At 30.4% G+C, this 12302-nt stretch overlaps 1 protein-coding gene across 2 annotated transcripts in view; it reads right to left on the bottom strand.

The window, feature by feature from the left end:
* Positions 1-12302, bottom strand: part of LOC127702429 (guanine nucleotide-binding protein G(s) subunit alpha-like) — a 64764-nt gene that overhangs the window by 12212 nt on the left and 40250 nt on the right. Inside the window, exons 10-11 of one of the 2 annotated variants that reach the window (XM_052206629.1) lie at positions 10833-10900; positions 3257-4438 (exon numbers count right to left, since the gene is read on the bottom strand). In XM_052206629.1, coding sequence (XP_052062589.1) covers positions 4292-4438; positions 10833-10900 — 215 coding nt within the window. In that variant the 3' untranslated portion in view covers positions 3257-4291. Of the gene's footprint in view, positions 1-3256; positions 4439-10832; positions 10901-12302 lie in introns of those variants that run through there. The other variant, XM_052206628.1, reaches the window with a different exon arrangement.

The following is a 12302-nucleotide window of genomic DNA, read 5'->3' on the forward strand; positions in this document are numbered from 1 at the left end:
AACCTATTATCCATGCATTCATCGAACACTCATTAAAATCTGTGAATCGTTTGGCCGTAAACAGCCAACAATGAACAGATATATTCTGACCTTGTTTCAACATAAAAGCCAAGGCTATTGAAACAAGGCAGAGTCATTAAATGATATATGAAATCTCTCAACATTTCCAGCCTTACTGCAAATGTACGTCTACCACTAATTACTGGGTATATGCTAGTAATTTACAAGTTGTTTATTTCCCTGATCATGCATACCTATAATATCTAAAGTGAATCATATTTATGCATTGTCTGCCCCACTTTGTTGCTTCAGAAGCTAGGAAAGTTATCTTTATATGACATTCCACTGTACATGCTGTATGTACAACAAAACTGCACATTTTTCAATGTAAAGGATTTTTCTTGACTCATAATGTTAACTCCTCCTAATCACTTTTAAATCCCTTCGATTTTTTCCATATGCTATGAATTAGAAAACTTGTTGCCTGGAATTGACAATTTACAATGTATAAGCTTTTCACAAGATTATTAGCCAAATTTTTAGTAGTTTCATAAAAAGATAAGCATGAATGGAACTCAACCGACTATACCTTGAAACTTCAAGAGCTTTTAATAGGAAAGAACTGGACTTAGGTGGATATCCTATTTTTAACCCCTGACAAATCTCAACAATGTCCAAAGCACAGTGAGATTCAGGAGACTCCATAATCTATAGTAATCCTTTAATAATTTCATCAGAATAAAACATGAATAAGATGCTGGTGCTTGATAATACCTGTCTGTCACCTACTATCAGGTCATCATTTATCAATCCTACTTTATAATATACATGAAGGTGCATATGTACTTAACAGGTGTTTGTATTGGTACAGTTATATAACTTCAGTATTTATAGTACAGGATCCTCTTGATGTTTTATTTTAGTTGCTCAAAATTTATAGGAAATAATATCTTTGATTATACTGATTGTTGCTTATGAATGTCCAGTGGTAAATACTAAGCATATTCCTGGAAGAGGAAGCTCTTTGATAAGTTCATTTCTATTGATTTTTACATATGGCTTCAAACCATTGTTCATTCAGGTTAGGGTAGGGATAAACATTTTTTATTCCACCACACATTTAATCAAAGTCCAAAGCCAGATCCTGTAATCTTATGGTTGTCATTTTCATCCATATTGTTTAACAATTATGTTATAAATTAGGTAACTCCTTTGATTTTTTCCACATTACATTCTCAATACCTTAGAAAAGAAGGTTTCCCTCACTGTTGAAAGCCATAGAAAGCGATTGGGTAATGTAGAATTTCTCATCCCAAATGGTTGTCAAAATGACTTAGATAAATGTATTCAATAAATAATGAGGATTTAAAACTTAAGATCTCACATTTAAGTAATTACTTACTATTTACTTGCACAATTTTGGGTACGGTAGTAAACATGGTAAATGCCAAATTTCACTAATCTAACTTTAGTAAACAAATACTCAGTTGTGACAAAACAGAGTGAATTTTAAATTTTAAAATGTGTGTTTAGATTACTTTCAAGATTGAAAATTTCTGTTCATTTATTATTTCAAAATAATTTACAACTGAACTAAAATTCAAACTATTAAAATGTTTCAACATTTCAACTTTTTTGCAACAACTACATGCGTATTGTAAGTTTGAGTTACATGTACTTCTGTTTTAGCATGATGTGAATAAAAGGCCTTCATGAGACAGCAAGTTAACAACACAAAAAAAAAACAAATGACATTGAGAGGTCAACATGCCTACACTAGTTTTAATGTGAAAGTTTTGAGAAAAAAAATCTAGTTCTAACATGTCTGACTGCCATTTAAAAAGAAATTGGGAATTCTAAAACTTCCTTCAAAAATAGTTCAAATTAAATTTCACAGGCAGCCAAGTTTTATTAATGTTATCTGAACAACCAGTCAATATAGTAAAGTCAGCTCATTATAATTTTGTACAAATCATCAATGGTGGATCTTGTCTTTATTTTTATTTTATTTTTCATATGTTTGAAAATTATGATGGAATTATTCTACTTATTTTGGGCACCTTGATTGGCAATTAGAATATTTGTTTGTTTGGGGTTTTTTGTATCCCTTTAATACAGATTATAATCTTTTAAACACATCTTTAAATAGTGTGCATGGATTTTATTTCTGCAGAATGTTTAAAAAAATTATTTCAATTCAATTCTGAGCACATTTTAAAACTGGACTTTTACAACATATTAATTGGTCCGAATGAGATTTCAACTTACTGGTCAATAAAGCAAAGCAATAAGATAACTCTCTGTCTTCAGAAGGGTAAAAAACCTCTGTTGACAAGATTCAAGAGTATTTTGCAGTATTCAACACGATATTTATAATAATCAGGGCACCAAACTTATAACAACTATACCAAACAGCAATACATTATAATTCTACAGAAGAAAAAAAATGAATTGAAAAAATAAAGTTAAGGCCAATTGTCTCTAATAAACGAGAAATACACTTGTATGTATGACACAATGCTATGGGTTATGGATGGTACATGTATATGAAGATCCACTCTAAGAAACAGAAAACGATATACACGATTTTCTTGATTATTACTATGATCTTCACATATGGTAAACATATACATTTGCAGTAACTATACAGTACATAAACAAATAACAGTAAATACATATGGACATGTATATGATGTACAATTATTAATGCCAATCTTAAATTCTCTTTTTATTTAATTCAATTATTTTTTTCACAAATCTATCATAAGAAAAGCCATATGTTTTCCACTGTGTATGTTCAGTTTATCAAATGCAAGTTTTGTTGTAATAAATACCCAAGTAAATTGCTAATAATATTTTGTTTGCAGAAAATCAAGAATATTCTGCAGTTAAAATGAGAGCTCTGCCAACCATATGTTAAAACATGACTTGGATATTTGCCTTTAAGTCTTGGGTAAAATATATTGCAAAAACAAGCTAAATAAGTTCTCCCTGCAAAAACTACCTTCACCAGAACACTAGTCTAAGATTCCTGGGTCTGTATTCCTTGAAATGAAATTTCATTCACAGGTTCAGAACATACATGTTTTTTTTATTGAGATTTTAATGCCACTTGTTTTTCGGCAACCTTGGCTCTATCATGGCCACCAGTTTCTATTGATGGAGGAAGCAGGAGTTATGGATCCAATAACCTTAGCAAACAAATAAAAACAAACCTTTGCAGTAAGAGATCTTTACTTTTAGAAAAATGTCCAAACAATTATCACATAAATTTATTGCTTTATGTATATTTCTGATGGAAATAACGACAAAATGTTACAGGGGTAATTCAGACATCTCTGAATAATATTGGCATGTCAAGCAGGTAAGTTTTTGTAACAGTTTCAATCTAGTAAAAGTAAAATTCCAGTGGAAAATGGAATTATTTATACATTTTTCAGATTTTTCTTTAAATTGAAATTAAATAATGAAATAGAATATCAAAATTAAATGATAATTAATGGAACATTCTGGTACTAAAATCTCAGAAAAATCGTGTGCAAAAATTTGAAGTTTCATAGAAGCAAAATATCTAAAACTAATGAGAGAATGAGAAACATATGTGTATATGCATTTTCTACAGATGTGAGCACAAAATATATATCATGACAAAGATCTGAATAACAAAATGTTTCAGGAGGGATAAAACCCCCAAAGTTATTACTTATAATCTTCACTGCTCTCATCTTCCTGTTTTTTGCTTTCTTCATACAGATGACTTTCCAAGCAAAAACATTCTTGTGGTCATGCAGTTGCAGAAGTATGCATAAATATGTATCCAATCAGAATTAAGAATAAATATGTATCCAATCAGAATTAAGAATAAATATGTATCCAATCAGAATTAAGAATAAATATGCAAGAAATCTTTAAAATTATCCAATCAAAGCACTTTTACAACTGAAATAAAATGATCACAATGCACATTCTTCAATGAAGTTATTTGTTGATGTACTGTAGAAAACAAACAAACATATTCTCACTAAAGAGTACAATTATAGGACCGAGTTCAGTGTAGTCCCATCCACAACTGCCCGACAGTTGTATAAAGCACTTTCTATAACAAATCCTTGATGAGGTTTAACGGTAAGCAATCCTGTTACTATACACTGTAAGTTGTCCAAGTGTGTACAGTATTTATACAATGTACATGTTAAATCTATACACAAGCAATTCTTTTATTTTATATCACGCCATGTGTTGGTCTGTTCCCACAACAGGGAAACAGTTTTGCTAAGTTTTATATTGAAGATCACAGTAACTCATATTGACGCAGATGCATTCTCTGAATGATGTCGCGACAGTCGTTGAATACCCTCCGAATGTTCTCTGTATCAACAGCACATGTGAAGTGTGGATAGCAGTAATGTCGACCCTCTCCACTTGATGTGCTTATCCGCTGAAAAGTTAAAAAGAAATAAACATCACTCCATGCCTTGTTAGAATCAACAACTCAACATCAAAATTAGCAAAAACTTACATGAAACATAGATTTACGTCAATACATTACTTAAAAACTGTGTTGTATGCTAAGGTTATCTAACAACTCATGTTTTATAATATACGGATATATATGTGAGATAGACATCAATGAGACAGTAGCGCAACACAATAAAACAAGCATGTTAATGGTAAAATAGGGTACCGGGTAATAAACAAAATTTTACATTATTTAATCCATGAATTTTATTACAAAAGAGATCATTTCCCTTTTCATCGACATCAACCGCCCACCCCATCATCTAAACTGAAAATTAAAAGTTTTGTAGATGTAACTAAATAAATTTTTTAGAACAATAGTCTGATACCTGTGATACCTTAAGTAACTTGCCACCATATGAACGGATTTTTTTCTGGGATTTTATTTTGTTCAGTTATAATAATAAGAAATTTTTACAATGTTGTCTCAATAACCAATGTACTTGGATAAAAGTGAAACCAACTCCCTCTCCCTATAGATATAGCAATATAAGGTGCAACACTTAATATTCTTATATTCATATTCTCCTTACACCTGCAGTTTACATTATTTTCTGAACTTTCAAATATTCTCATGTTGTGTATTTCATTGTATTGCTCCATCAATGACAATATATAGTCAAACCTGTATATAAAGGTCACCCTTGGGACCAGAGAAAACTGACCTTACAAGAGAGATTACCTTCAATTTAAGGTTCAAAATGCATAAGTATTACTACAGCGGGAAAAGCAGAAGGTGATCTGCCAAGATAGGTTTTTGCTTTAAAGAGGTGACCTTTATAACAGGTTTGACTGTACATGTATTTCCTTATACTGTTCCATCATTGACAATATCTCAAGTTTGACAAGTTCAAAGGTAATCAAAAGAATCCAATTTAAAAAGAATATGTTGCTTACTAGTTCATAAATAACATTGTAATCAGAGCTCTTCATCTTTCTTTTTGGGATTTCATGTATATCTATCTTGTTTGACTCCATAATTTTGCATTGTCGGATATAAGCAAACTTTGTTTTATTGCATAATTTTGTCTTAACAAAATAGGCTATGCAAATAGTAGGAATTGACTGTACTTATACAGTGTATTAGTTTTAATCAACAAAACAATTAAGATAAGTAAAATATTATATTTTAATTATGGAAAGCTTGTGTGATTGTCATGAAAATCTGAACAAATTATACAAAACAAATGGAAAACAATTTGGCTAAATTTGACACTTAATTCTTTAACCAGAAAGAAGTTTCTATTCAATTAAATATATTTCTATTTTTATTAAAATTCAATGCCTAAACTAAAGTATGTACTTCAGTACAGAAGATAAAGGCAGAACAAGTACAAAATTCAGAAAAATTGTAATGTCAATGAACCCTATTCTTTCAAAAGTAGGTCAACAGAATGAATCCAGAGCCCATTACCAACCATCAGTACACCAGGTACAATAGGTAACACTGATTAAAATCTGATGTACACCATTGCATGATCCATTGTATTACAATTACAATCATAAACGCAGACAAAAATCTACTGAACACAAAAGCCAAAAAAATTGTTTTTTAATACAATCAGGAACAGAGATGCTTCTGAATCTGCTATTCTTATAGACTGTAATATGGTGCATTTAAATAAGTGCATACCAAAATCTGGCATGAGAAAATGAAAGTGAGCATTAAGGGAGTAAATTTTGCCTTCATTTTGTATTGTGAACATTGCTTTGTAACAAAAACATAATTAGGCAATAGCTGAATTTGAGTTATCTCCCTTTGTCCATAACTGTAGGTTCATCCATTATACAAAATTTTCTGCAACTTGTGAAACTATTTATAATATGTTTTACTTTACAAGTATAATACAAGTAGTACACATAAATTTTATTAGTAAATTCAGCGTCGGAGTTTATAATATTAATAAATTGCCTGACATGAACATTTAAAGGATCTAAAGAATGTTCACCTTTCTCAACTATGTTGTTGGTCCTCGACTATCACAGGCTAATAAAGCTAACCAGCCAGAATGAAATCTTTACTCCAAAAAATCAGGACAAGTATAAATGTCAAAAGAATGCCAAATGTATGTCAACTGGGACAAAACCAATATACATCTAGAACTTGTCAATATATCTTATACCAAAAAATTTGTCAAATGTATCTCAAGCTATGTAATTAAAATCTAAACAACTGTTATACTTGGGGAAGGTCAGAACGACGGAAGAAAATGAAAGGGCACAACAATAAATCCCCTTCACTTGCTGGCAAACTGTGAAGGGATGAAGAATCATGAGTTTTGTATTAAATTATGATTTCACAGTATCCTGTAGCATGTTGTGATACACAAAACTTGACAATATGCAATTGCATTTATTGCATTACCACAAATGTCAATATAAGTGTTAATTTCCATTAAGCTGGTCCTATGTTGTCAAACTCTTAAACATCAGCAGTAAAATAGAGGAAGATTGGCTTGCTCAAAATTCCAGCTTTTGATGAGGATGTTTTGATGGTTTAAGAAACAGAACAAAAGATTTGTCAAGGAGTCCATTTCTAATTAAAATATGAAGAAATGAAGAAAAAAACTATTTCTTGATAATGAAGAAGCTTCTGTTCAAGTGTTGTGAAATTCCATGAATGTTTGACAAATAAATGATCCCTAATAAAACTTCAATCCACTGACTGAACCTGAAATATTGCAAAATGAATCTATATGATTGCTGTCTCGCCTTTACAACTTCCATCACAGCCGAGACGAAAAATCAAACATCCAGAATAGAATGATTGGAGTATTTTTAAAATAACTATTCTCAACTAGGCTGCTTTAGGTCAATTCCAAATGTATGCAAGTTTTTATACTAACAAAAGTATGTATAGTGGCTTTTTGCTCAACTGCATTCATGCAATAAGGGAATTTTGCATAAAAGTGGACATTGTGTTCTTTGTTAACACAGTAATCTTTAACTGCATCAGAAAATTTAATTTTCCAGTTTAGCACTATAAACCAAAATGACTTGCCATTCCAAACTATATTTCAATTTTCAAACAAGGACTGTGTGCAACTTCAAGTTTTTTTTTCAACAGTTCATTCCAATCACTTCACTTGACTAAATACAACTGATATTCATTGAAACAAGTAATGAGTCTTTTTGAACTCTATCTTGACTGTCAAGGACTATTAATGACTGTTGATGACTGTCTACGACTGGATTTCACAGTTCAGTCTCTGACAGTTATAAACAGTCACTTTTTGGTCAACTCTTTTATGACTGGAGTGTTTAAGGACCTTGACTACCCAAGAAGGTCTCGCATGGCCAGTATTGTAGTCACAAAGGATAAATCACAGATTTTGCAAAATAATGTTGATGTTTTTAAACACGTAAAATAGCAATTTTTAAAGACCAAATTACAGTGGGCTAGGTAGTAATTATGTGACATATAACCAGAAGTTCATACTTAACTCCTGGACTTCTAGTAGTACATTTGGAATGTAAATAAATATATAGTTATATATCTTTTATGAAAATGATCAAAAGGATAAGAACACTTACCCACATATAGAAGTTTTTACATCAAAAGGACAGAGGAACAACAGTATTACAATGTAAACGACCAATTATAAATGTGTTTTCGTTTTCTTTAAATCCTTGAAAACATTGCTTTCTGCTGTTTTGCTTTTTTTTACTTGTTATTAAATTATAAATGCAATGATAAGGAACAACAGAGAGAAGTAAACAAACACTGAACTTTGATTGTCCGTCATAGGGTTTCAGATTTTTTCTTCTTACCAACCCTCAATAAAAACAAATAAATATCTTTATTTTCTAAACATGCAAGATTTTTTTGTACCTTTTAGTATCATTTTGTAACTTAAGACCAACAACTGCAAATACTAAATTTATTTAAGAGGAGCAAATGTATGTGTGATAAGAATATGAACCCTGCTTTGTAATAGTTCAATATTCTGAACCTGACCTACAACTCTCTACTAGTTACACTATGCTGGAGGGCATTTCACCTAATCACTACACATTATTTTAACTCAAAATTGGCTATCTTCGTTCTTACTCGAAATTGCTGAAAGCAACATATATCAATTTTAAAGTCTTTGGTTTGACCAAGCTGGGGATCAAACTGATGACCACAAACAATTGAGGCAAATGACCATGATGGTCGTAACATTTCAAAGTAATAAAACATTTAAGTAAAAAGGTTTTAACATATTTAACACAACAATAAAAGTTTGGATAAAAAATCAATAGAAGGAAAACAAGATAGAAACAAACAAATGTAGAAACATTGTCTTACAACTGAAAACTCACCACTTCAGACATTCTATATCCAGTTATAAGCTAATGTAGCACATAAAGCAAATAAATAATACAAAAAAATAAGTTAACTAAAACAGAATGAAAACTTACAGCAAATAAATGAATAGTTTCTACAAAAATATGAAATTATGGTGGCAATTGTTTACTAGAAATCTAAAAAGCTTTGGCAAATAATATAAAATAATGGAGACTTTTGTTGACAGGATATTTGAGCATAAAACACCTTGCCAACTTCTCATCTTTAAACTATTGATTGTTGCTTGTTTAAAAAGCTTGTACAGCATAGAAAGGCAATTGTTTAGTGGTAGCAAAGTACTGTGGATTTATAATCTTTCACATGATACTAATTTTCATGGATTTCGTGGGTAACGGTAAACCACAAATTTAAATGTTCAACGAAGTACAAATTTTCTTTATGTTGGCAAAACCACTTAATCAAATACCCACGAAAATACAATCTTTCCTCAATCCACGAAAAAATAAATGAATCCACAGTATAAGAAATACAAAATAAATATATGCATCTTTACTTGATTTATAATTAACATGAAAAAAAGCATAGATTTAATCTTCTGAGTGTGGTTTTGAAATGGCTGATATTTTTAAATGTATTAAGATGTTTTGTCTATATAATGTCTTGTATGAATAAGTAATATGACGAGAAATTAGAAGAATGGCAAAAAAAAGGTAAAATACTGCAACTACTACTATTCTAAAGGTTCTATTTAAAATATATTGCTATCTGAAAACATATTAAATTGTAAATCATGTGAGAAAACATTGAAAGCCAGCAGAACATGTCATCACTGTTTTCTGTGCTTTAATTGTGAGATGAGAAGCTACATTGGTAAATGCCTTTGTATAAAGATTGCATTTCACTGGAACTTGAAGAAAAGATTTCAATCTAAATTCAGAGTGAAATCAAAATTGAACACTTTTCATTAAACAAACATATGCCTCTAAAACTAAACACACCAATCTAATATTCTAAATCATATCAGAATTTTTTCTTATATATTTTGTTTGTGCACTAACCAATTAAAATTAATATCCTAAAATGTTTTTTAAAAACCCAAATCCACTCAATTTTGGCAAATCACTCTACAAGTGCTAATAACTACCAATTAAAATAATTTTGGAGTTAAGTTTAATTGCATCACTTCAAATGCTAATAGTTCAAACAAAGCAGGAGAACTTTTATTTAGTACTACAGGTGTGTATTAATATAATACTTGTGTGCAATATCACTTCTAAATAAGTATATATTTAATCTAGTGGAGTGAGATTAATCAAAAGAGAAATTTCAACTGCAAGTTCTTACCTAATTTTTTCATTGTTGTTAAATAAAATTTCTCATGTTATTGCAGTCATTCCAGTGTATGAAATATCTATTTCCTTTTCTTGTTGGAAAATAAACGACGCGACTTTGAATTCTTTCTTGAATCCGAGACAAATAATCAAGGAAAAATTACATGATGGATTAAAACTTCTCGGAAATTTTAAATCCTTTTAAACTCTTTACATGTAAAGTAAGTTGTATGTCCAATCTAACCGTGATGCTACTGATTTCATGCGGAAGATGTTTTGTTGATATCTTCTATAGATTCTCGATGGAAATGATACTTATCACACATGGGTTTAATGGCATGCCTTTTGACACAAGACAATTGTTGCCCACAAGAACAATAAGCCTTGATATCATAACTTTTGTACATAAAAAAATAACTTTAAAATCAATAATTACTATTCTGATAAATTCAAATTAGCAATGGTGAACAATGCTATGAATTTAAATCTTTTTTTGGGGAGGGGACGGGGGTAGTACAAAGTAACATCTTACTCAAAACCATAATCAGCCATTATATAAAACATATAGGATGTCATTAACAGACGGATAAGGGTACGAGTTAAATATCAAGTAGATGCTCGCTCTCACAATTAAAGCAGACATAACAGCGGAATGTAAGCCAAGTTGACATCACACTACAAATAGAACCTACCAAAAATTCATCACGTATGAAATATTTTGCTCTAACAACCTCTGCGTCTTCCCCTGGATCTACACAAGCTGAATCGAAAAAAAAAATAGTACAACATTACTTCATGTAAATGCTTTCATTGGTCAAGACATTGATAATATTCTGGAAATTATATATCATAAAGTTCAATGATTAATAATAAATATATATTGATATCTTGCTTTTATATGTAATCAAACAATTTTTTTTTTTTATATTGCAGTGTTGCTGTCTCGTAACAGTATATCCCACAACATTTACTGACATCGGCAGAAGACTAAGGGTGTGATTATAATTTTTGGGATGTTAAAACTCCTCCTTTACTAATGACTGCAGCTGTGCAGAATACAAAGTAAAATTCCTTCAAATAGTAAAATACCGAGTTCATAAATGTATAAATCATACAGTTTCCAAAAATTCATGTTATGTCAGTATTTCAATGTGTACTGGTTTATATGTTTGATCTGCATCATGGTTGATGCTTGCTGTCAACTGGATCAACATCTCTTTTAGAATTTTGTAATCACAAATTCATTGAGGTCAATTTCATTGATACTTAGTGGTAAACCATCCACCTTTTAATTATTTAACTTATCAGTGACATTTTATACACTAAGGTGACCAGACTATACCATACTTATTGTATGACCTTACTTTGTTTTTAATACCTGGTTCCAAATATAGGTTTTCATCGCACCTTCTTCTTGTAACTCAATGAATAATAATGATTACACAATGTATAAAATAAGGATTATGATGTTAGTAATGATAAAACTAAAAAATAATAAACATGCAGGAACAAACAACACAAGCAAATCAACATACAAAACATCTTAATCTAGTGCAAAGATGTATGCTTTTTGTCAATGAACCACAACAGAAAGTGAATTGGGCAACAAATCAAGCTCCTTAAATGTTAAGATCGTATTATAAGTCTCTTTCATTTCCAGTAAAATATTGCAACTTGGATTTTATATACTTTCATGATCAATATAATATAATATTGTTGCAAATAGTTTCCGTTTGAAGTAACAGAAAGTCTATGTTTGCTAAGTACTGTGGATTCATTTATATTTGCAGATACCAATTTTCATGGATTGAAGAAAACTTGTATTTTCATGGATATTTGATTTTGTGGTTTTGCCATAGTCTGTAAACAAAACTTATAGAAAATTTATACCTCTTAAAACGTTTAAATTTGTGGTGTACCTATTCCCCCAAAAATGCATGAATACTGGTATCCCATGAATAATTTCACTGAAAAGTTAACAACAGATTTCAACAACAAATATACATGGACTATTTCTCACTTTGAACCCATCTATGATTTGGAGGGTAAAAATCAAGATTTGATAGGTCTGTGTTTTGGTTTTCTAGGAAAATGAAAATAAAACAGACAAAAATAAAAACGAAATAAATATGCAAACTAAACAAAAACAAATCAAACTGTAT

This window comes from Mytilus californianus, unplaced genomic scaffold (genome assembly GCF_021869535.1).
Source record: "Mytilus californianus isolate M0D057914Y unplaced genomic scaffold, xbMytCali1.0.p SCAF_5, whole genome shotgun sequence".
Lineage (NCBI taxonomy): Eukaryota > Metazoa > Mollusca > Bivalvia > Mytilida > Mytilidae > Mytilus > Mytilus californianus.